Source organism: Mustelus asterias, chromosome 26 (assembly GCF_964213995.1).
Source record: "Mustelus asterias chromosome 26, sMusAst1.hap1.1, whole genome shotgun sequence".
In the NCBI taxonomy this organism is placed as follows: Eukaryota; Metazoa; Chordata; class Chondrichthyes; order Carcharhiniformes; family Triakidae; genus Mustelus; species Mustelus asterias.
In genome coordinates this window covers 9308992-9334180 of record NC_135826.1, presented here as the reverse complement: position 1 = coordinate 9334180, position 25189 = coordinate 9308992, and the positions used below count along the sequence as shown (strand labels likewise).

The 25189-nt window shown below is 41.3% G+C and overlaps 2 protein-coding genes across 3 annotated transcripts in view; one reads left to right on the top strand and one right to left on the bottom strand.

Moving 5' to 3' along the window:
• chaf1a (chromatin assembly factor 1, subunit A (p150)) overlaps window positions 1-12333 on the top strand; it is a 56925-nt gene extending 44592 nt beyond the window's left edge. For both annotated transcript variants that reach the window (XM_078198147.1, XM_078198146.1), the window contains exons 10-15: window positions 840-920; window positions 2102-2194; window positions 2857-3109; window positions 5236-5759; window positions 9915-10023; window positions 11247-12333. In XM_078198147.1, coding sequence (XP_078054273.1) covers window positions 840-920; window positions 2102-2194; window positions 2857-3109; window positions 5236-5759; window positions 9915-10023; window positions 11247-11488 — 1302 coding nt within the window. In that variant the 3' untranslated portion in view covers window positions 11489-12333. The remainder of the gene's footprint in view (window positions 1-839; window positions 921-2101; window positions 2195-2856; window positions 3110-5235; window positions 5760-9914; window positions 10024-11246) is intronic.
• A 1628-nt stretch (window positions 12334-13961) lies between these two features.
• Window positions 13962-25189, bottom strand: part of ubxn6 (UBX domain protein 6) — a 53890-nt gene continuing 42662 nt past the window's right edge. Inside the window, exons 10-11 of the mRNA XM_078198140.1 lie at window positions 19962-20107; window positions 13962-18797 (exon numbers count right to left, since the gene is read on the bottom strand). Coding sequence (XP_078054266.1) covers window positions 18672-18797; window positions 19962-20107 — 272 coding nt within the window. The 3' untranslated portion in view covers window positions 13962-18671. The remainder of the gene's footprint in view (window positions 18798-19961; window positions 20108-25189) is intronic.

Genomic DNA, 25189 nt, shown 5'->3' with positions numbered 1-25189 from the left:
GTACGGACGGCACGGTGGCATAGTGGTTAGCACTGCTACCTCACAGCGCCAGGGACCCAGGTTTGATTTCGAGCTTGGGTGACTGTCTGTGTGGAGTTTACACATTCTTCCTGTGTCTGCATGGGTTTCCTCCGAATGCTCCAGTCTGCACAGTTCAAAGGTGTACGTTTAAGTGGATTAGCCATGGTAAATGTGTGGGGTTATGGGAATGGGGGGGGTGTGCCTTGGTAAGATGCAGACTTGATGAGCCGAATAGTCTCCTTCTGCACGTAAGGATTCTATGGTTCTGTAAAATTTAGCACCAAGTCCTGTTATCCATTAAATGGGTAATTATTGTGGGAATATGTTAAAAATTATACCACTGAGGAATTTGTGTCCTGAGCGCACACCCTTCCAGATGAGGGTTGAAAACAATGTTTACTGGTCAAGTGGTTCAGGATATTGATGACAAATTGTCATGCTTTTCTACAGGGTGACTAAGATGACTTTTTATCCTTTAGACTAAAAAAAGAGGGCATATTGAACAAGACTTTGTGCATGATCTTTTGGCGGGTTTAAGAGCTATGATATTGCAGTTATCCCCCTTAGTTTAGTGGCAAAATTGTTGGAGAATTTGATGTATGAAAAAAATAATTGCAGTAACACTTTAGTTTGAAAAATTGATGGTACTAATGTCCTGGATTTACCTCTGCTTTACATAGTGAACATAATGTTTTGCTCCCAGTGGGCAAGTTGTTCTCTTTCTTAATTGTATAAACATTTGCCAGTAATTCCAAAATTGAGGTTGAACGTTTTCCCACTCTACTAACCTAATGTTAAATTTTAATTTGTTCCTACAGCAATTGTTGGATTATGAGGTGGATAGTGATGACGAGTGGGAAGAGGAGGAGCCTGGTGAATCTCTCTCCCACAGTGAAGGAGTTAGTACAAATGTTTATTCTCATTTCAAACTGAAATATTGCATTGTTTAGGGAATGTTTAGCAAAATCGTTTTATAGTTGCTATAGTACTGGTAAAATGTATATTTTCGTTTGTGTGAGCTTTTCCAGTTGATAGTGTAATGAAATGTGCAGGATCTAAACAATACTCCAGTTCATCTGGTTGGTCTCCCAAATATTTTGAAAAAATTATGCTTTGTACTTTATCACATCCCATCATTTTTTTGTTGACTGCACATTTCTTTCTGCAGTAGGTGGCATGCATTCTTTGTTTCATTAGTGTCTTAATGTGATTGACTGACGAGCAAAGATTTTTATAAAACAAGTGACTACACCTTGAAAATCAGATATTCGCCTGAGAAATGTTTGCAATGCCATCAGGACATAAAACATGATAGATAGATATATCTCTTTATCTCCCCTTCTGCAAACAAAAAGTTAGGAATAACTGCTCTCCAGTTTCTGTGGTGTAACAGGACAAATCAAATCTGTACAAACTAATGTATTAAATGGGATCAAATATGTAAGTTTTATATATAGTCACTGATAGAAGTCTTTTGGTTGAGTTATAAAGTAATTTATAACTCAACCAAAAGGAGTTATAAATTGCTTTATGACATGCACGGAGGAGAAGCTCTATTTTAGTGAAATTCTTCCTGCAAATAACTGGAATGAAGAGTAGCTCTGAAAGTTTGAGGCAGGGATCGAGTCAGTGGTCTTCGTAATACAATAACCGGAAAGTTCTTTAAAGAATGAATACGTCACATCCAGTAGTTTTTAAAAAGTATTGCCAATTGAATATTTGATAGGTTTTATATGTTACAAATGAAGAGAAAATGGTGCAACTGCTGGAAATTAAAACAACTGACCCTTGCCCTAAAGGATCTTAATCCACCCTTATCTCGGATGCTCACTGAATTGTGCATTTTCACCATTTTCTTTTGCCTACGTTTGATGGAATGCACAACTTCAGCATGAATATATACAGCATTGCATAACAAATGCCATGGATTTGATTTTTCGTCGAGTCTTGCATATTTTAGAGAAAAGTGATGTTTAGAAATAAATTTCTATGTTTAGAAACGTAATTTTTAATCTCGGACCCTGGAATAAACTAGTAAGTGTGAAAATCTATACTTTGCTTTTTCCATCTTGCCATATAGGATGATGACGATGAGGCAGATGACGAAGATGATGATGATGGATTTTTCGTCCCTCATGGCTATCTGTCTGAAGGAGAAGGTGCAACTGATGAAGTAAGTGTTCACAGTTGAGGCAATGGGACTTGTGGTTAGGCACATCATTAAGCTATAGGAACAAAACCTGCTTGGCCAACTGAGTTCCTTTGTTCATGAGCAGTCATATTATACTAAACCATGCAGATGATAAAGTAAGCTCAATTCCTCTGCTGAGATTTCTGATCCCGGTTGGACCAGTAACTGGATTTAGTACACCTGGATTAGGGATGGGAAAACATAATCGCAGCAAATAGATAACAAGGTGTGGTAGACGCTGGATTAGGAGAATGTTGGAGATTAATATAATGCCCTTTTATAGTCAAATAGCCTGCCAATATTTATAGGTTTGTGATAAATCAGCCATTCAGATAACGTGATTATCTGGGAATACTGAGAAGTTTCTGTCTAGCACCCCTTTATTGCATGAGAGATGAAGTATTAAAGAAAGGAAATCTTGCTACAACTATACGGGGCATTGGTGATAACAGTTGTGATCACAATCAGATCAATCATGATCTTCTTGAATGGCAGCAGGTTCAATGGGCTGAATGGCCTACTATTTCTTATCCTGTGTCCATCTGAGATTAGGGAAAATACCTGGTGCAAGCAGATAAGTGAGATGGTCATTTCTGACTCTGGCAAAATGTGGCTATTCTGAGTTCAATTTTTGTTTTATTCAGGAGGGTGAAAATCCTGAAAAGCAGAAAATCCGTCAGAGGATGAAAGCAAAAGAATGGGATGAGCTGATGAAAGGGAAGAAATTCCAGGTGCTGCAGCCTTCCCTGATCGGATGTTTTTGGGAGAATGACAGTGATGTTTTGCAGAGCTCAGTCATGAAGATACTTCAGCAATTTTCAATTTGTCTGTTTGATAACCAATTGGAAGATGAGCAGCTTCAGGAAGTACACAATGGAAAGCTAAAGGAGGAGCAAAGTAAGGACATTTTTGAGTGCATTAAGTTACAGTTCGAATTTGAAAGCCCAAAAGATTGTATTGCCGGTTTTTTTTCCGTTGAAACTGTACGTGACAATTCTAAAACTTTGCTTCTTGCATGTTACAATATTTTCTTATGTAGCTAGTATTAATCATAGAATCATAGAAACCCTACAGTGCAGAAGGAGGCCATTCGGCCCATCGAGTCTGCACCGACCACAATCCCACCCAGGCCCTACCCCCACATATTTTACCCACTAATCCCTCTAACCTACGCATCCCAGGACTCTAAGGGGCAATTTTTTTAACCTGGCCAATCAACCTAACCCGCACATCTTTGGACTGTGGGAGGAAACCGGAGCACCCGGAGGAAACCCACGCAGACACGAGGAGAATGTGCAAACTCCACACAGACAGTGTTTCACTTCAGACAATTTCTGAAATGTATAGTGTTTTACACAGGCCTGATCTTTCGGAGGCCAAACAGACTCTTCTCCAGGTGCTTTTTTTAATCAACAGTTTTTTAGGGTGGTGAGAATATTTTGAAAATTGGAGGCCATATTAATATAAAATGTATGCTAACATGTAGTGATGGTAATGACGATCTAATATCAAAGCATTGCACCATTTCTGTCCAGCAATGCTGAAAGCCTGAGGTAAGATTCAAGTTTGCAGTGACCTAGGTTAACTTAGCTTTACAACTAAATTACAAATTGGTGAATGCTTGACTGACTCATTGTCATTTATTTGCAGTAATGTGCCTGACGAGAACTTCTGAAATTTGAAGTTTTTAATTCGTATCAGCTGAAATATCATGTTTTTGCCTTTTTAAGGGAAGGAAATTATGAAAGCCAAAGTGGCAAAGTACAGGATAACGGATTTGAGGAAAACTAGGTTGTCTGGAATTTCAATTACATAACTTGAAAGCATTGAGCAGGATGGACACAAAATGACGGTCCTAGACATTAGTAATTGGGTGAATTCCCTGTAGGTGGCACATTAGAGGAGCACTGAGCCATTCTGATCAGAAAGATCCTATTCATCCTCCCCAGCACCGCTTGGTTTAACTGATCTCAGCTGAGGGGTCCGAAAACTAACTTTAAATGTCCCTGAGCTGGGAAGGAGTAAAGCAATCTGTATTCCCTTTCCTGATGGCTATGTTGCTGTCGGGACAGGAAAAGAAAACTTAATACTGTTGGATACTGCCTCTCTACTAGCCTTGCCAGTGAAGAATGGCTGCTTGGGCAAGGGATCCTTTGTGCCTGTGGAGAAAGACAAACTCCTCCAGAATTGCAGTGGGTGGACCTCTTTCTTTGGATTTATTTGTCTCTATGGCACCCCAAAGTGCTTAACAGCCAATTAAATTCTTCAATTTAATTCTTTAATTACTGTTTAAAGCATCCCACAGACTACTAAAAATTAAATGACTAGCTGATCTGATTGTAGTTGTGTTTTTGAGGGATTGGCCAGGATGGTAAAGAAATTGTGCTGCTCCTCGAAGAGGATCTTTTTATGTTCAGCTAAACAGGCTAAATAACATAACCTATCTGAAAGATGACATCTCCAAAAACACACCACTGTCTCTTGCATGATGTATCGGCCTAGGTTTGCTGTTCATTTAGCTGAAGTAGAGTTTGAATCTGCAGCCTTCTAACTTGCCCCAAATGGCAGCATTCTTGTCTGGCTAATATTTAGGCTCAACTCCAACTTCGGGTACAGAAGCAAAATACTGCAGATGCTGGAAATCTGAAATAAAAAGACACAATGCTGGAATTGCATAACAGATTAAAGCAGCATCTCTGGAGGGAAACAGAGTTGATGGTTCAGGTCAAGATGATCTTCTGATGAAAAGTCATCTTGACCTGAAATGTTAATTGTTTCTCTGCACAGATGCTCCATGACCTGCTGAGCATTTCCACCTTGGGGTGTGTGTTTTACACAAGATCCAAACTTTTACCTCCTGAAAAAAATACTTAATTGCAATATTGGAGTACTGACTCTTAACACATTTAGATCATGTCCTTAGTGTCCTGCCTTGCAAGCCACGATAAGAATTGAATGGAGTTTTTTGAGTGCATGTAGAAAATGCTCCCTTGGATACTAAATGTGTGTTTTCTCCTCTACAGTATTAATAAACTTGCTTCCACTTCTTCATGGAAATGTAAATGGCAGAAAGGCCATAATCAAGGAATTTCAGGAGTGGTACAAACAGAAGCCTTCTGCAAATGTGCAGGCACTCCCTCCTACTGATTCCACGAGTCCCCTAGGCCCTGATGCCTGCAGACCAGAGACTCTCGCAGTGGATGAGTACTTGACCATTCCGTCCAAGGCAAAATTGCAACGCCTTATCTCAGAAAATGGAGTACATGAGAAAAGAACAGCTTTCAGACTGAAGTGTTGGTATGTACATGAAGAGGTGCTGAAAAAATTTAGGATGGAAAATCTTCCTGTTCCCGGACAGTGGAATTACCTCACACAAGTCCAATCTACAGCCAAGGAGGAGAGCGCCACTGCAGCAGGAAGTGCACAGAATGCTCCCTGTTTGGCAAGGAACACAGGGCAATGTGTAACTGGTTCAGGCAAGAGGAAGGCTGCTGGAAGTATGTCAATCAAAAAGTTCATGCACAAGTTTGTAGATGCTGATGGCCAGGTGAGATCTTGTCTCCGAATTGAATTATATTTAAATTATCTGTTAAATGTTGGCCGTTGTAATCTTTCTATTCTAAGTAACCTCTTTCTCCAGCAGTACCATTTTATGGTGAGTATTAATAAACGTAGTATTTCTCAGGAAAATATTACAAGTACTTTACGTTGAGAACAAAACAGTGGATGCTAATGGTAAGGAATAGTGGAGGAGGTTAGTATAAATCAAGAACACAGGAAAAAATAGTATTTTTGAGGGGATTTTTGAAGCCAAGAGACAGGTGATGAGATAGTAGCTGAACAAGCACCTGCAAACATTGAAGTGGGAAAATGAGTAATATTGGGGATGGTGGGCAGGGAGTGGAAAGTGTCTGAAGGGAGAGGTATTAAGATGTTTGAAGACATGGAGGAACTTGAAAATCTCACTGGGCACAGCAAGCCAATGGGGTGATGGGATACTGACTTTGTTTGGGTTAGAGAGTTAAGTTTTGAGTTGTTAAAGATGGAGCTGGATAGTAATGTTAAGCAATCTGAACCTCTAGCTGTTGAATACATACAGAAGGATTTCAAATGAGGCAAGCAGGAGTAGGATTGCAGCCTTGTATTTAGGTTAAAGCCCAGCTCAAAGTTGAACAATGTGTCTATTCCATATCTTCCAAGGTGGTAACCAGGGAGGTTAAGAGAGTCAAGTCAGAAGCACATAGGTGCTTTGATTTTGTCAAAATGAAACTGGAAGCAATTTACATAGGTTAGAATGGTGCAAGTTTCGAGATCAGCAGAAGTGGCAGAAAGGTAGAATTAGATGGTGTCAGCATTCAAGAGGAAACCAATCCCATTTTAATGAAGTTATCTACGGTGAAGAGGACCAAGGGAATACAGGAAGTCGTTATGAACAAAAGAGAAACCATTCAAGGCATTAGGAACCAGGAAATAGCGGTGCCCAGGGGTGAATTGGAGGAAATATTGCAACCATGACAGTTCCTAGAGAGTGAGGAGAATCGGTGTTATTATTACCCAGGATATCATCTGCTTTTCATGCAGTGCTAGTAGTGGTAAAGAAAAAGAAATTAGATTGGAGCACCTCTAAGAAGAGGAGAAAGAGTAGGTCTAATCTTTCAATTTGAGAAAAGAGATCTGAAATTGGGTTCTAGTTGGGAAACATTTAAGTAGCTTCATGAGTGAAATCAGTAGGTTGAGGGCTGATGGAGAAAATCCAGTGAGCGGAGAATGGCTAAGAATTTCATTGCAAGAGGGAAAGTTGAGACTAATAGGAGACATTAACTGTGGGTAGCCTAGATTTTTGACACACTATCCTGAGCATAGTGGCCAAAACTAGTAGCCACCTTCATTTAATCTGCTTCCTCGATTTGCTCCAAGGCATCACCGCTGGATGATCACTAGAAGCTGTGAGCCAATCCTGAGAGCATACTGACAGCTGGGTACCCGATTTGTGCAGTGGTTTCATGGTTTCTCGCTCCCCTTTGCCTTTGGGTTAGCACTGGAGTGGGGGCGGGGGAAGCAACACACAAAACAAAGCTCTTCATTGGTGACTTCATGGTGTATTGTAGCAGAAAATGTCATCTTGTATTTAAAGTTTCTGCTTTGTGTGCACATTTTCCGAAGTGCTCCCCTTTTCCCCCATCACCTACATTTCCCTTCAACTATTGTTTATTGTTGAATGCAAGCTTTGCCAAGAGCAATTATGTTGGATCAAGTGTGGTGAAAATATTAATTGATATTTGGTGCTATTTGATATGATTAAAAACTTATGACAAAAACATTTTAAAATGCCGTAAATCCTTCTTCTGGGAGCAACCTGATTTTAAATGACAAAAAAAACCAAACATGGAACCATTTCCTTGTTACGTTTGGGCACAGTAATCAGCTTCTTAGTAAAACTATATTCAAAAGCTTTTGAACATCCTTAGTGATGTTCCGGCACCAAAGATTTCCAGCTTAATATTTGGAGCTTCCTCAAAGGCCTGAGACAGACTGCAATTAGCAGGAACCCCCCCAAAGGTGATAGACTAGTACTATGGAACTAAATTTTTGCTGCCATGCGTCTCCCCAATTTAGAAATTTGCTCCCCATCCTCTGGCTCGGCTGTTTTTCCTTCATTTGTTATTTATATTTCAGATCTGATTTCCTGTGAGGCAAAATTGTGCCCCTTTTTGGTTTTGTTCCATTTCATTGACTGCCATGCTCCATAGGAAAACTGTATCAGTTAGTGGTCGGAAACTGGAGGAGTTGGGCTCGTGGCAACTGTCTTTTATACTATCTCCCTCACTGGCACAGTGCTTGTGTATGGAAGGCATAAATTCAGAGTTAAGAAACTGCTTGGAAAATCCATTTTTCTTGTTAGTATCAAGTAGACAGTACATTACCTTGGGAAAGAGAAAGCGAGGTTTACAAATTGCTCCTTTTATTAATCTCTCACCGTGTAGATAAAGCAAGTGGCTATCGATACTAGACGGGCAGCAGTTTTTAAACATTTTTTGCTTGGATATTTATCAACTTTGCTGTGATTCTAGCGTTTGGTTTCCATTTGTCATCCTACATAGAACAGTACAGCACAGAACAGGCCCTTCGGCCCACGATGTTGTGCCGAGCTTTATCTGAAACCAAGATCAAGCTATCCCACTCCCTATCATCCTGGTGTGCTCCATGTGCCTATCCAATAACCGCTTAAATGTTCCTAAAGTGTCTGACTCCACTATCACTGCAGGCAGTCCATTCCACACCCCAACCACTCTCTGCGTAAAGAACCTACCTCTGATATCCTTCCTGTATCTCCCACCACGAACCCTATAGTTATGCCCCCTTGTAATAGCTCCATCCACCCGAGGAAATAGTCTTTGAACATTCACTCTATCTATCCCCTTCATCATTTTATAAACATCTATTAAGTCTCCCCTCAGCCTCCTCCGCTCCAGAGAGAACAGCCCTAGCTCCCTCAACCTTTCCTCATAAGACCTACCCTCCAAACCAGGCAGCATCCTGGTAAATCTCCTCTGCACTCTTTCCAGCGCTTCCACATCCGTCTTATAGTGAGGTGACCAGAACTGCACACAATATTCCAAATGTGGTCTCACCAAGGTCCTGTACAGTTGCAGCATAACCCCACGGCTCTTAAACTCCAACCCCCTGTTAATAAAAGCTAACACACTATAGGCCTTCTTCACAGCTCTATCCACTTGAGTGGCAACCTTTAGAGATCTGTGGATATGAACCCCAAGATCTCTCTGTTCCTCCACAGTCTTCAGAACCCTACCTTTGACCCTGTAATCCACATTTAAATTAGTCCTACCAAAATGAATCACCTCACATTTATCAGGGTTAAACTCCATTTGCCATTTTTCAGCCCATCCTGGATGTGTTTGTGTTAAAATGGAGACCAGTTTGCAGGCTCTGAGCATTTGCTAGAGTCCTGGTAAGTTCCAGAGGTGTGCTCTGGCATGTTTATAGGTCAAGCTTTAGAAATTTTAATTATTTCCCTCCTGGCAGGTAAGTGTTTTGAATATCCACACAAGTGAAAAGAGTTACTCTATGGAAAACCACATTTCCCATCTTGAGTGCCAATCAGAAGCTGTCTTAAAATGGGAAACTTGCTATGCCTGAAAATATAAAAGTGCACTGGACGTGAAGAGCTCTGACCCAGCTTCCTGCTGAAAAGCCTGACTTAATTTCAGTCATCTTCATAAGGGTATGGTCCATATATAAGCTTGAAGGCATTTGAGGCAGATGACACTGTTCTGTCCTTGAATCTCACATCCTACTGTTATGACCGGAGTACTTTGACGCCCGTGCTTCCATTGTGATGATGCATTGAAAGGAAGGGGGTGCTTGTAGCATAAAGCTTATCGAACAGTTCACAATGTTAAAACTTGTCCATGTGTCACTTTCTACTATGTATGGGATGAGTGTTTAAAATTAACATCTGTTGTGTCAACAAGTGGTTTAATCGCTTGAGTTATATGTTAGTGGCCCTGCTGAATTTATTTTCCTCCTTGCCATGTTTTAGTCAGAAGAGCTCATTTTAATGCTTGCTTTGTAGCCACAACAGCTTTTCTGCTGTGATGCCTCACTTTTTGTCTAGTGTTGTGCATATCTGTAGAGATATTGAAAGCACAGATTAACCTTCTGATGCGCTTCTGGATTCCAGGCTGAAGTAACTGAGACAGATGGTTTTCAGGCAGATACAGAAGAGGATGATGATGCTGATTGTGTAATTGTTGAAGTACACGTGGATAAGCCTGTTCCAAATGAAAAAGGTACACATCTGCTTTTACATTTTAATCTAAAAGCACCCTCAAAATATCAATAAATTGCTGCATTACCCAAACGGGGAAAATTTCAAGAGACCTGAGCCTTAATTTCTGGACAGACCTGTGTGCATTAGATGATCAATCTGGCCATGTACCCATATTTTTACTATTGTCTGTAGCAGTGTTTCCCACTGGGAATGATTCTTTTAAAGTGTTGCATCTCTTGTGGTTGGTTTATCTATTTTTTTTCTATTTATAGCCAATCCCAATAGCTTCTGTTTTTTAAGGAATTTCTTCAGCCAGAGAGTGGTGAATCTGTGGAACTCTGCCAGAGAAGGCTGTGGAGGCCAGGTCATTGAGTGTCTATAGGACACAGATTTCTTGATTAATAAGGGGATCAGGGATTATGGGGAAAATGGGGATGAGAAAAATATCAGCCATGATTGAATGGCGGAGTTGCCTCGATGGGCCGAGTGGCCTAATTCTGCTCCTATGTCTTATGGACTTAAGTGATCATCCATTCTTCTCTGCCAAATCCCTGTGTTGACTACTTTAGCTACATTTGGGTTTTTTTCAACTGGGATAAAGCTGGTCTTTGGCAATAGGTTTCAAAAAGCAATAGATTTTTTTTTTGCTCTCATGAAACATTGGGTGTCGCTGGCAAAGCTTGGTTTATTGCTCATTGCCTAGAATGAGATACCCCTTGAGTACAATTGGCTTGCTGGACCATTCCAGGAGAATTTAAGTTGACCACATCACTGCGGCTTGGGAGTAGGTTAGATGGGCTTTAGATTGGTTTCACTGGCCAGCGCAACATCGAGGGCCGAAGGGCCTGTACTGCGCTGTAATGTTCTATGTTCAGACTAGACAGGGCAAAGACAGCAGATTTGCGTCCCAATGAAACATTAGTGAATCCGATGGTTTTTTTTTGACAACCTGGCAGTTACATGGATACCATTACTGATTGTAGCTTTTATTTTGTGTGAAGACTTTCTAAAAGGATCAGTGTGATGATTTGAATGCTGATGGGTGATCTGAGGACATTGTTTCCTCCACCAGGAACAGACTGGATTTGCTTAAGCTTTTATAGATATTTCTGATATAAATATTATCTTGACATCTTCCATGAAGGCTACATACGTCCATGGAGAATATCTATTAAACTATTTTAAATGGTTTCTAATTACTAATGAGTTGTTTATATTTTTTCCCACCTACCTCCACACCAGAGAGTAAGGAGGAGTCTGCAGATTTATGCTCTGGATTGATAAAGAGTGAGGAGCTGTCTCCCAAGTCTAGCTCTGGACTAGTCAAGTGTGAGGCAGAGGCTGCAGAGTTTGAGGCAGAGCCTGCAGATTTAGCAGCTGGTGATGCTCAGACGACAGAGCAAAGCTCAGACCTGACAACTGATGAGATGATGGACATTGAACCCTGTGAAAATGCTGCTGTCAAACCATCCAACAGTACCTGAATTGATTTAAGATATATATACTAATAGCTGTATGTACGTAGGCTACTTTTTAGAAACTTTTTTTTAAAAAACCTTTTCTGTATCATTTCATAAACTCTGACTTAAATACTTGAAGTTCTGTAAAAAAAAAAAATAAAATGGCACTTTTGCAACAGGTTTGTAATTTGATAAATTAATATAAGTAAAATCTTGGCATTCATAAACACCTGTTACTGTACAATGTGAAAGATGTTGGTATAATGACATTTCTCACAAACACTGAACCTTACTATCCCTGCTGTGCTCTGATTTGTTGCACGTGGATTTATTTTTAAACTTGCCTGATTTTATTGTAATGCAGTCCATCCATTTTAGAGTGCCATTCAACACTGCTATCATCAGCCATGAGAAACCTAGTTTGTAATTCTTTGTAGATAATGGCCTATTTTTTGGAACGCTTTTGTATTTAACTTTTTATATTCTCATGAATAGATGTTTATTTTCATCCATTTTTTTTCTCTTGCCCTCACCATTCCTACCAGCACCTGCAATAGTGTGCGCAATTAAACTACATAACCCATGTACATCTGTTGTATTATTTTGAAAGTCGTTGAAGTGCAGTTTTCCCTTTTAGATTAACAGTGCAAGTGATTTTCATAGACCCAAACCTGTGTTTTTAAAACAAACTTGTGTTAAGGTTACTGTGGTACTGCTACCCAAAGATGAACTCTGGACATCAATTGTTGCTGGGATTGAAGCTTAAGAGACTGCTCTTGTGGGTTTTTGAGATTTAATTCTCTTTACTGAACACAAGTGTGTATTTTAAGTGGCCAGATTGTATTAAAATCAACACCTGTTCACAAGTGAGATGATGGTTTTGTTGAATCAGTTTTTTTTTGAGGGAAGCTTTTTGAACAAGAGACCAGAGTGTTGAGATTGAGTGAAAACTAAATTGATAGAATTTGGGTCATTGTTCAATTCTTTGGTGTTTGCTTTTTAATCAAATCAGTATTTACAACTTAGTTTCCTCCTCATCTCTCATGTTTAGAAATGATCCAATTTTGCTATGATCTCAGCCCGAATTAAATATTAGAGGACTGTTTAAAGTCTTCCCTGTCACTTGTGCTTTTCAACTATGAAATGTGCAGGATGGTGGGAGGAAGGGAAAGGTACAATGCTGAGATGCACCCTGACCTCCAGAATGCCTTTTGACGAAGGTTATGAGAGGAAGATTAAAATGGTGTGGAATTGGGGGAGGCATTGCAAATTTGATTCTAAAACTGGTAAAGTCAGTAAACTGGTTTAGTTGAAAGCAAGAAATGGCAGCCTAGTGAGTGGTCTGCTGAGGCTACTTTTTGTTGATACAAGGGCTGAAATGCATTAATAATTCCACTATCCCTCATCCTTAATCTGGATGCAGCCTTTTACAGGGTGATCACATCCTCCAACATCTTTCTGGTCCTATCAACTGGATGATACTTGCAATCTAATAATTGTAATAAGTGACTAAGAATCACTTACAATGGCTTCTCTTCTGTGACCCTGCCACCCCAGGATCAATCCTTGGCCAACTATTTCTCACCTGTGCTACTACTTTGCTATCATCCAAAATCAATGTTTCCACCCACACACACTGGCAACATCAGTTCTATCTCACCATTACCTATCCCAGCCTCTCCACTGTCTCAATTGCCAGTCCTGGATGGGCAGAAATGTTGTGATAGTGGGAAAACCAAACCATTTTGTCACAAACACTTCCCTAGCCAGTGAATCCATCCAGGTTTGTGATTGAGCCAAATTGCTCAGCATTGGTGTGACATTTGACTCTGAAAAGCATCTGACCATTAAGAGTGCCTATTTTTAACCTCCATAACATCACCTGTGAAAACCATCAACCATGACCTAACCTGACCCATTCTTGGCTGGCCTCAATTCTACCCCAGTACTGTCCATGTCTTGACACAAGTCTACTCCATAACTTCTCTCAGCTCACAGTTGAGCAATGTCGCAATTTTAAAATTCCCATCTATTTTCAGATACTTCCATGGCCTTGAACCCTTCCTGTCTCAGGTCCCTGCAGCCTGACAGTACTCTTGATATTCCATTCCCAATTCTGGTCTCAAACATTCCCAAGCTTAATTACACCATTGGTAGCTATACTTAGCTGCCAACGCCCAAACCTCTGGCATTCCCTTCCTAAATCTCTCATTTTGCTCCTTTAAGATGTTAGTTAAAATTGATTATATGTCCTAACATCTGTGGCTATGTTAAAATACTTTAATACATTTATAATGTAAAACCATAATTACAAGAGCTCCCCATTACAGGAAGAACATTAAGGCATTGGGCACAACACAATCAACTGGGTAGTATTAAATAATACAAATAACAGATTAAGGATTGATTTATTGGCTGCTTGGAACAATCAGGACTAAGATGAGATTTGGGACAGAAAGCTGGAGAAACTGATTATAAAGAGTCGTGAATGCATATGCAGAGTTGGTGACGAGACCATGTCAGCATTTAATGATAGAACAATGAGAACCATGTAGGCAAATTGATTTAGACCATTCATTAGGAGAATAAATATCAATAGCCTATTAATGGATTTATGATTGGTACAACAGCTAGATCTACATTTTCATATTTCACACTACGATTCCAGTTCGGACAGCATCCATTCTGACTATTGATCGTCCAAGCGATTATTCTCATCTCAAACCTGTTGATGGCAGCAGATTTTGTCCACAAGTGTGATAGTGCTTGTTTTTTCTTGCAGGAGTTAAAACTTCTAAGGTTCCTCAAACTTGGGTGGTCTGCTTCTGTTTGTTTACGCAGTGTAGAATCATTTTAAAGCAGTGCGCAAAGTTTTTGTAAATTCCTCAAATACCACCAGCCTTCAATGAGTAAATCAACCAGCAGATTCATTTCAGTACTTTGAGCTCAACTTGGAACAGATTAGGATGCAGACTTCAATCTGCATGTTATTCTTGCATTGTCCCTCATCCGCAAAGGTAAAGAGCACTTGGGATAAACTTCAAGATTTGCACTCCAAACAAAAAGTTTAATGTATGATGGATCAAAGATGGTGTTAACCTAATAATGTGGAACTATGTTAACAAGATCAAATTGTTGATTAGTTTATTAACAAGTGAATTACGAAACCTAAAAGAATATACAGGACAATTAGTTGCTTCATTCTTGGCTATATAATATCTGAATTACATATCAAGCAAGTGACTTATTACAGGGGTTAGATTACAAAAATGATTAACTAGCTCCTTGGAAAGCAAGATCTTCACAATTTCTCAGTCATTGAAGGATAGGCAATGATTTCTGTTTCTGCATCATTAGTAAGATCATAAACTGACAAAACCTTCTCCAATAAAGTCCCAATGTCAAATGTAAAACAATTTGTATATACGGCACAAAGTATTCAATTTTTGGTGTGGAACAAATCATGAATCCATATTGACAGTAGTTCTGGTTGGGTCAGTTGTTACACAAGTATAAACACATGGCTTGGCTGCAAGGTTACAAATAATTAGCCTCCATCCCAAGCTTAAAAAGGAAATCTGTCCCAAGAGAAAACATCCAACAGTGGCTAAGAAAAACAATGGGCCTCAACTATGTTACTTCACGGTTGCTAACACTGCTCACGAACAAAACCCTACAGAACAAGAGAACCATCTGCTGAACTGTATCCCAGGAAGATTTAGCACTAGAGAAAGAAGAAATTAAATGCATAGGTGCTGCATTAGGCTTGAAACAAATCGCTGCAAGGTAATTGCCAGTATGCATTCCTTTCTTTAGGAAGTGACCAAGGTGCTTTACAGGTTTAAAACGTGAGGAAGTATCTTGGCTGGAACTAAAGCTATTTTTTGACAAACAGATTTAAGGTGGGCCTGTAATCAGAATTTACTGCTTTCATTAAATCTTGTTTGGTTTAGTTTTGAATACAAGATCATTCTGAACAGGTATATATAACACTAACAGAATAAGTAGCTCAGGGTAGAAACATGCAGTTACCGAGTAAGTTCAATGTAATGCCTGCATTGAGTGCCATTAAATGCAGTCTAAAGGTTCAATTGGTCAGTATTTGTTTCTCCAGTAACAAAGTATAACAGCTTAGCCTGATGCCTGCTATTTAATGGTTCCATTAACAGTATGGTATGCAGCTGAAGCAATTAAAAACACTGCAAACATAACCAGATCATCAAAGCAGCACAAAGTTGCTCAGGACGTTTGGTAAACAGTGTAGGCAGTCCATGTGTATTGCCAAACATATAGTAAATTGACATGTAAATAATAAGTATTTGAATATAAATGCCAAGTTAATGTAAAAGCTACTGTTGGAATTAGACTTTCAGAATTCTGTTCTCCAACTTGATATGGTGAGGTGATAATCCAGAATTGAGTTTATAGTTTGTATTTTAAACTTAAGATTGAGTACATTTACAAGTTCTTTTCATTTAAAACATTGATTCAATTTTAACATAATGCTTCATTTCCTGTTGCAAAACCAAGTGTTATAAAGATTGAACTAGAATTTATATTTCACCTTTTACATCCTCCTCAGGTATTTCACAGTAATGCTTACTTTTGATGTAGTCACTATTTGTTTTACACAAGCAAGATAATGATCAACTCTAAAGCTTTGGTGAAAAATAAATGTTGACCAAAACACAGAGAATGCTCCCTGCATCTCTTTTGAAAAGTGCTAGAAAAGCTTCTACATGCACCTAAGCAATAAAAGGACCTTGGTTCAATGTTTTTATATATTTTTTTAAAAGCACTCCCATTACCATAATAACTTTCATTCTACTGTACTGATTCAGTAACCTAGATTATGTACTTGGGGTGTGGCGCTTGAACCTACAACCATCTGACACAAAGGTAAGTTCCCCATTCCCAATATTTGTTCCAGGGCAATCTATGAGCACTGGACTACCCAGGTGCCAATTTACACATGATCTACAACTGAGTTTTTGACAAACAATTCAACAAGGAGGCTAAGAGCAAATCCAATCCTGACCTCACCCAACTCACGTAACAATCAAGAGTAGGACCACAGGCCTACATTTCTCCCTCCTTTGCTCCAGCCTCATAAGGATGTTGAGACCAATGCCAGATTCTGTACCATTTTCACTCTTGAAAAATCAGAAAACTCAGAGGAAAGATGTGGTGGTGCCTGTGTCTGACAATATGTTGAACGCATAGAAGACTCATAAAATCTCTTCAGTGCAGGAGGCCATTTGGTCCATTGAGTCTGCACCAACAAGTATCCTAGCCAGGCCCTATCCCCGTAACCCCATGTATTTATCCTTCTAATCCCCTTGACATTAAGGGACAATTTAGCATAACCAATCAACCTAACCACACATCTTTGGACTGTGGAAGGAAACAGGAACATCTGGAGGAAACCCACGCAGAAACAGGGAGAACATGCAAACTCCACACAGTCACCCGAGGCCAGAATTGAACCTGGGCCCCTGAAGATGTGAGGCAGTAGTGCTAATCACTGTGCCACCGTGTCATTCTTGGTTTGTAATGGTTTAGTTCCACAGGAGGTTGCCCATGTAATCGGCACCATACTTCAAGAAGCAATTCAACTAGCAAATGCTTTGAAATGTCTCCAAATGATCTGGGTGCCATATAAATGTGAACATTTGTATGTAATTTATTAATTGTATCAGGAGTGAATCGCATATTCAATCACACCTTGACACCTTTGTGTTAAAACACTCCCGACTGATCAACTATACATTAGTGTCACTTAATAAAATTACCGCTTGAAACCCTTTTTAGAAATCCCATTTACATAATAAATAACAAATGTTAAATGTTACACATACAGCATTGCTAGCCCAATAATAATATTGAATTTGTTAACCAGCAATATTGTAGAGATAGTGCGCTACCGGGTACAAATTAATACTGTATCAAGACAGGTTTACTTCAAACAGTGCAAAAGAAACAGAGGGAGTGGAATAATTCTGTATGGACAAAATCTAGACATCAGGAACATATTAAATTACAGCATCATATTTCACCTTCAGAATAATAGCCAAAGGTTTCTACGAACCAGATGAGAATAGGAAATGCTAGGAATACATAGCAGTCCAGCTAGCAGGCAAACAAGTGGAGTCCAACTTGATTCCAAAGGGAAACATTTTGTATCAATGTTAAGAGGCTTTTTTGTGTAAATGTAGCCTTCCACTGACTTCACTCAATGGCTCACATATGCTTTCACCTGAGCTGGCATACAATATGCTGTTATTAAACTGCTCCAATTTTTACTGAGGGCTCACAGATCCGCTTATAAAAAGGGAAAACCATTGGGCTTCAGCTGACCCACTTTTTCTACAATGATCTCGCCACTGCCAATGACAATTTAATTCTGTGAATCTCAGGTTTCCTCTTGCAAAAATCGGGTTCTTTTATGAAACTGTAACAAAGTACAAAACGCTTACTCCTGGCAGATCACAGCATACTTACTTTATCATGCTGCATACACTGCAGACTGCAGAAGATTTCAAAGTGTCAATCCAAACATGGGCTCTGGACAGTATTATAAATAATCATCCAAATCCAGACCTGGGGGTCAGTAGGTAAAGTGGCAGTAATAACATGCAAAATACTCAACAGCAGTACCTGACACTAATACTAAAGCTCAGGACATCACTGGCAAATAACAGTAAAATTAACATCAAGGCCAAATCCTGCTCAAAACCAAATTCAATTCCAGCGGTTTAATCAATGGTCTCAAATCTTTTCATGCTGCCTTCTCTGCAACCAGGTTCTTGTATTTTTGGAAGGAATGCTCTTCTACTCATTAGTTCAAAATGCAGAAGTTCTAATTGATCCATTCAACATCACCCTCACTACTAATTGTGGTTACACCCATTAAACCTTGGGTTGAGACCAATGTAGTTTTCCTTCCCTTTGGCAAGTACCTCCAGACCAGACCAAAAGTAGAAATTTAGTATCCAAGAAACTACATCTAACAGCAGCATAGTAAGTATGGCATATTAATATCGCAATGTACACACCTGCCTTGAATCATGTTACTTCAAATGACTCCAGAAAAAAATCTTGATTCTTCCCTCTCCTATTTGATACAGTATTAACATGACACCATTTATATTATACAAAATAAATTTACATACAATATTCAAATGAGCATTGGAAGTCCATTTTTTACTTATACAAGTGTCTGGACATTAGACAGCAGTTCCGGTTTGAGCACGCTGGTATGACTTTGTCCTGTAGCCTCGAGATCGGATAGGACCTCTGCATCCCATATCAAGGTGAGCAAAGCAGCAGGAACCTGAAGATAAAAGGGCAAAACGTCAGGGCTGCAAGTTTAAAATGGGATACTGGTCTTGAAGACCAGTACTCCAAAGAGCCACAGAGAAGTTACGGTGCAGAAAGAGGCCATTCAGCCCACTGTGTTTGCACTGACCAAAAAAAAACTAGCTGCTCATTCTAATCCCATTTTCCTTCACTTGGTCCATAGCCTTGCAGGTTACAGCACTTCAGGTGCAAATCCAGGTAACTTTTCAATGAATTGAGCATTTCAGCTTCAATTTGGGCAGTGAATTTCAGACACCCAACACCCACCTGGGTGAGCAAGTTTTTCCTCCGGTCCCTTGTAATCCTTCTGCCAATCACCTTAAATCAATGTTCCCTGGTAACTGACTCCTCAGCTAGGGGGAAACAGATCTTTCTTTTCTACCCTAACAGGGCCCCACAAAATCACGTGCACCTCAGTTAGGTCACCCTTCAGCCGTCCGTTATCAGGAAAACAACCCTAGCCTATCCAATCTTTCCTCAAAAGCTGCAATTTTCAAGCCCTGGCAATCCTTTTGATTACCTACACTGCCTGGATAATACTCCTGGATAATACTCCTGGATAATACTCCTGGATAATACTCCTGGATAATACTCCTCTCCCTTCTTCCCATACATAAATTTTCAGCTTGTACACACTTCGGGGGAATAAAAACAAAGATACTGGAAATTCACATCTGTATCTGTACATAAAAAATATAGTAGAAACTGGAAATAGCATAAAAGGCCACTACTCGAAACATTAGTGTTTACATTATTTATCATTTCACCAGTCACTCCTATATTGCACTCACCATTTGCCTTATGCCTAAGGAGCCACAGCACATGCACCAACCCTGTAGATGTTGGCATTCTTTCAATTTCCTATTCTCTACATGCAAAAAATAACCATAATAGGAAATAAAATGAGCGACACCAATCCTCCCCGTTCTGCAGAAGGCAGGAAATTTGAACATCTTGTTATGGCAAAAGAACAAACGGTTCTTCAATGCAAGAGGTGAAGGAGGAACAGATCATTTCGGGGCATCTCCTGTCTAATTGTTTTCAACAGGCGTCAACGGAGTGAAGGGACAGAGACATCCTCACCCCTAATAGAAGGGGAAAAACACAAAGTTGAATAGGGAAATTGTAAACCATTTACCAATCCCACTTCAATAAACATTGCAGATTCGTCTTTCAGTTTCTGTCCTCCAGGAGCCACCAGTTCGAAAGGAATCCAGTCTTTTTCCAGAACGCTGTGGACAAATTCCCGAAGAGCTAAAACCCTCTCTCGGGCATAGAATGTCCCTGGAAGGAAGGAATCAGAATCAAAGTCATACAGCACAGAAACTGGCCCTTCGGCCCACCATGTCTATGCTGACCATCAAATACCAATCTATGCTTATCCCATTTACCAGCATTTGGACCATAGCACCATATACCATGGTGATTTAAGTGCTCGTCCAGATGCTTCTTACCTGCCTCCACCACCCTCTTGGGCAGCATGGTCTATATTTCCACCACCTTCTGGTGGAAAATAATTTTCCCCAGATCCCCTCTAAACCACCTACTCATCACCTGGCACCTCACCTGTGGCATTTGCATTTGCTACCAAATAAACCTGTTGGACTTTAACCTGGCATTGTTAAAACTCTTACTGACTTCACCTGTGGCCAGCAAAGATTTAAATATCACCATCAGGGCCCCTGCAATCTCCTTCCTTGCCTCCCATAGCAGCCTAGGATACATCTCGTCAGGCCCTGGGGATTTATGCATGTTTATGCCCGCTACAACATTTAATACCTCTTCATTAATCTTAACATGCTCTGGAACTTCAGCATCCCAACTGAAATCTCCAGCTACAATGTATTGCTCCTTAGTGAATACAGATGGAAAATATTCATTTAAGACCGAGCCCACATCTAATTCCACACACACACACATTGCCCCTCTGGTTTCTAATGGGCCCCACTCTTTCCATGGTCATCCTCCTTTTCTTAAAATGCACTGGGGTTCTCCTTAATTTTGTCTGCCAATGATATTTCAATGTCGCTCTTTGTCCTCCTAATTTTTTTATGCACCCCCCTTAATATCCCTTGCTATCCAGACTTCCCTGGACTTGCTGTCCTTGCCCTTAACTTTGCCCTCCTCTTTGTTCGACTGGAGCAGGACTGAGAGAGAGAGATTCTTAGCAGGAGTGCTGAGGGTAAGCAAAGTACTGATTTATTTATTGTATTCCTTGTTTGTTTCGCGGGCATTTTTCAAGGTTTTAAACTAAGGGAAGTGACGTCAGCTGAAGGGGATTCTGGGAGGTTGAGTTCTTAGTATAAAAGTCAGTTACCTGGGGGGTTCGACCTCTTTGTTCGACTGGAACATAAAAAGCAGGCCGCACTATACAGCGGGCAGCGTCGGGAGCGGGCAGTGGAGTGAGTGGGAAGCAGAGTGAGAGCTGTAAGGGCTTTGGCTCGCAGGGCTTAGGCGGAAACGGGTGACACAGGACAGGTTTAAATTCATTCTGTTACCCTTCAATTTCGAATCCTTGTTCTTTCCCAGTGCACTCTGAGGAAGGGGAAAAAGGGTTCAGTGTTCCATTGGAGCAATTCTTTTTCTTTGTAGCAGTAAATTATATGGAGGGGATGGAAGTGAAGGCAGTGCAATGTACCTCCAGCAGAATGTTTGAGGTGAGGGACACCGTCAGTGTCCCTGCTGATTACACGTGTGGGAGGTGCACCCATCTGCAGCTCCTCCCAGACCACGTTAGGGAGCTGGAGTTGGATGAGCTTAGGGTCATCAGGGAGGCAGAGAGGGCCATAGACACAAGCTTCAGGGATATAGTTGCTCCAGGGAATGAAAATAGATGGGTGACAGTGAGAGGGGCTGGGAGGAAGCAGTCAGTGCAGGGATCCCCTGTGGTCGTTCCCCTTAGCAACAAGTATTCCACTTCGGATACAGGTGAGGGGGGCGACCTACCAGTGGTAAGCCGCAGTGACCCGATCGCCAGCGCTGAGTGGCTGTGGCTCAGAAGGGAAAGGGGAAGAGCGGTAGAGCTATAGTTATTGGGGACTCGTTTGTTAGAGGGATAGATAGGAGGTTCTGTGGCAACAAGAGAGACTCACGGATGGTATGTTGCCTCCCGGATGCCAGGGTCTGTGACATCTCCGACCGTGTCTTCAGGATTCTAAAGGGGAGGGGGAACAGTCACAAGTTGTGGTGCACATCGGCACCAAAGACATAGGTAAGAGAGGGGACGGGGATTTAAAACAGGAATTCAGGGAGCTTGGGTGGAAGCTGAGAGCCAGGACAAAACAGGTTGTCATCTCTGGTATGTTGCCGGTGCCACGGGATAGCGAGTTGAGGAACAGGGAGAGAGTGCAGTTAAACACATGGATGCAGGGATGGTATAGGAGGGAGGGTTTCAGCTATGTGGATAATTGGAACACTTTCTGGGGAAGGTGGAACCTGTACCAACAGGACGGGGTGCACCTGAACCAGAGGGGCACCAATATCCTGGGAGGGAAAATTGCTACGGCTCTTCGGGGGGGTTTAAACTAATTTGTCAGGGGGATGGGAAAAGGAGTTGTAGTCCGGAGGTCAGCGAGTGTAGTGAGGTACTGGGAAGGGTATCATGGTCAAAGGTGGGTACCAGCAGACAAGAAGGTGGGTTGAAGTGTGTCTACTTCAATGCAAGGAGCATCCGAAATAAGGTAGGTGAACTTGGGGCATGGATTGGCACTTGAGACTACGATGTTGTGGCCATTACGGAGACATGGGTAGAACAAGGACAGGAATGGTTGTTGGAAGTTCCGGGGTATAGATGTTTCAGTAAGTGTAGGGTAGCTGGTAAAAGAGGTGGAGGAGTGGCACTGTTAATCAAAGGAGAGTGTAACGGCTGCAGAAAGGCATTTCGAAGGGGATCTGCCACAGAGGTAATATGGGCTGAGGTTAGGAATAGGAAAGGAGCGGTCACGTTGTTAGGAGTTTACTATAGGCCCCCAAATAGTAATAGAGATGTGGAGCAAGAAATTGCTAAGCAGATTATGGATAGGTGTGGAGGTCACAGGGTAGTTGTCATGGGGGACTTTAACTTTCCAAATATTGATTGGAACCTTTATAGGTCGAACAGTTCGGATGGGGCAGTTTTTGTGCAGTGTGTGCAGGAGGGGTTCCTGACACAATATGTGGATAAGCCGACAAGAGGTGGGGCCACATTGGATTTGGTAATGGGAAATGAACCGGGCCAAGTGTTGGATTTGGTTGTGGGAGAGCACTTTGGAGATAGTGACCACAATTCGGTGTCTTTTGTTCTTGCAATGGAGAGGGAGAGGGCCGTACGGCAGAGCATAGTTTACAATTGGGGGAGAGGTAATTATGATGCAATCAGGCGGGAATTAGGAAGCATAGGATGGGAACAAAAATTGTCAGGGAAAGGCACTAATGATAAGTGGAACTTTTTCAAGGGACAAATACTGCGTGTCCTTGATAGGTATGTCCCTGCCAGGCAGAGAGGAAATGGCTGAGTGAGGGAACCATGGTTCACAAAAGAGGTGGAATGTCTTGTCAAGAGGAAGAAGGAAGCGTATGTAAGGATGAGAAAACAAGGTTCAGTTGGCTCGATGGAGGGTTACAAGTTAGCAAGAAATGAGCTGAAAAAGGGGCTTAGGAGAGCTAGGAGGGGGCATGAGAAGTCCTTGGTGGGTCGGATCAAGGAAAACCCCAAGGCTTTTTACTCTTATGTGAGGAATAAAAGAATGACCAGGGTGAGGTTGGGGCCGGTCAAGGACGGCAGTGGGAATTTGTGCATGGAGTCAGAAGAGATAGGAGAGGTGATGAATGAATACTTTTCTTCGGTGTTCACCAAGGAGAGGGGCCATGTTTTTGAGGAAGAGAGGGTGTCACAGGCTGATAGGCTGGAGGAAGTAGATGTTCGGAGGGAAGATGTACTAGCAATTTTGAATAAACTGAAAGTTGATAAGTCCCCTGGGCCTGATGAAATATATCCTAGGATTCTTTGGGAGGCAAGGGATGAGATAGCAGAGCCTTTGGCATTGATCTTTGGGTCCTCACTGTCCACGGGGGTGGTGCCAGAGGATTGGAGAGTGGCGAATGTGGTTCCTCTGTTTAAGAAAGGGAATAGAAATGACCCTGGTAATTATAGGCCGGTTAGTCTTACTTCGGTGGTCGGTAAGTTGATGGAAAAGGTCCTTAGGGATAGGATTTACAACCATTTAGAAAGATGCAGCTCAATCCGGGATAGTCAGCACGGATTTGTGAAGGGCAAGTCTTGCCTCACAAATTTGATAGAATTTTTTGAGAAGGTAACTAAGTGTGTTGATGAAGGTAGTGCAGTTGATGTCATATACATGGATTTTAGTAAGGCGTTTGATAAAGTCCCCCACGGTCGGCTTATGAAGAAAGTAAGGATGTTTGGGATAGAGGGAAGTTTGGCCGATCGGATAGGTAACTGGCTATCTAACAGAAGACAGAGGGTGGTGGTGGATGGAAAATTTTCGGACTGGAAACCGGTTACCAGCGGAGTGCCACAGGGATCAGTGCTTTGTCCTCTGCTATTTGTAATTTTTATAAATGACTTGGAGGAGGGGGCTGAAGGGTGGATCAGTAAATTTGCTGATGACACCAAGATTGGTGGAGTAGTGGATGAGGTGGAGGGCTGTTGTAGGCTGCAAAGAGATATAGATAGGATGCAGAGCTGGGCTGAAAAATGGCAAATGGAGTTTAACCCTGACAAATGCGAGGTGATTCATTTTGGTAGGACTAATTTAAATGTGGATCACAGGGTCAAAGGTAGGGTTCTGAAGAATGTGGAGGAAGAGAGAGATCTTGGGGTTCATATCCATAGATCTCTGAAGGTTGCCACTCAAGTGGATAGAGCCGTGAAGAAGGCCTATAGTGTGTTGGCGTTCATTAACAGGGGGTTTGAGTTTAAGAGCCGTGGGGTTATGCTGCAACTGTACAGGACCTTGGTGAGACCACATTTGGAATATTGTGTGCAGTTCTGGTCACCTCGCTATAAGAAGGATGTGGAAGCGCTGGAAAGAGTCCAGAGGAGATTTACCAGGATGCTGCCTGGTTTGGAGGGTAGGTCTTATGAGGAAAGGTTGAGTGAGCTAGGGCTGTTCTCTCTGGAGCGGAGGAGGCTGAGGGGAGACTTAATAGAGGTTTATAAAATGATGAAGGGGATAGATAGAGTGAACGTTCAAAGACTATTTCCTCGGGCGGATGGAGCTATTACAAGGGGACATAACTATAGGGTTCATGGTGGGAGATATAGGAAGGATGTCCGAGGTAGGTTTTTTACTCAGAGTGGTTGGGGTGTGGAATGGACTGCCTGCAGGGATAGTGGAGTCAGAAACTTTAGGAACATTTAAGAAG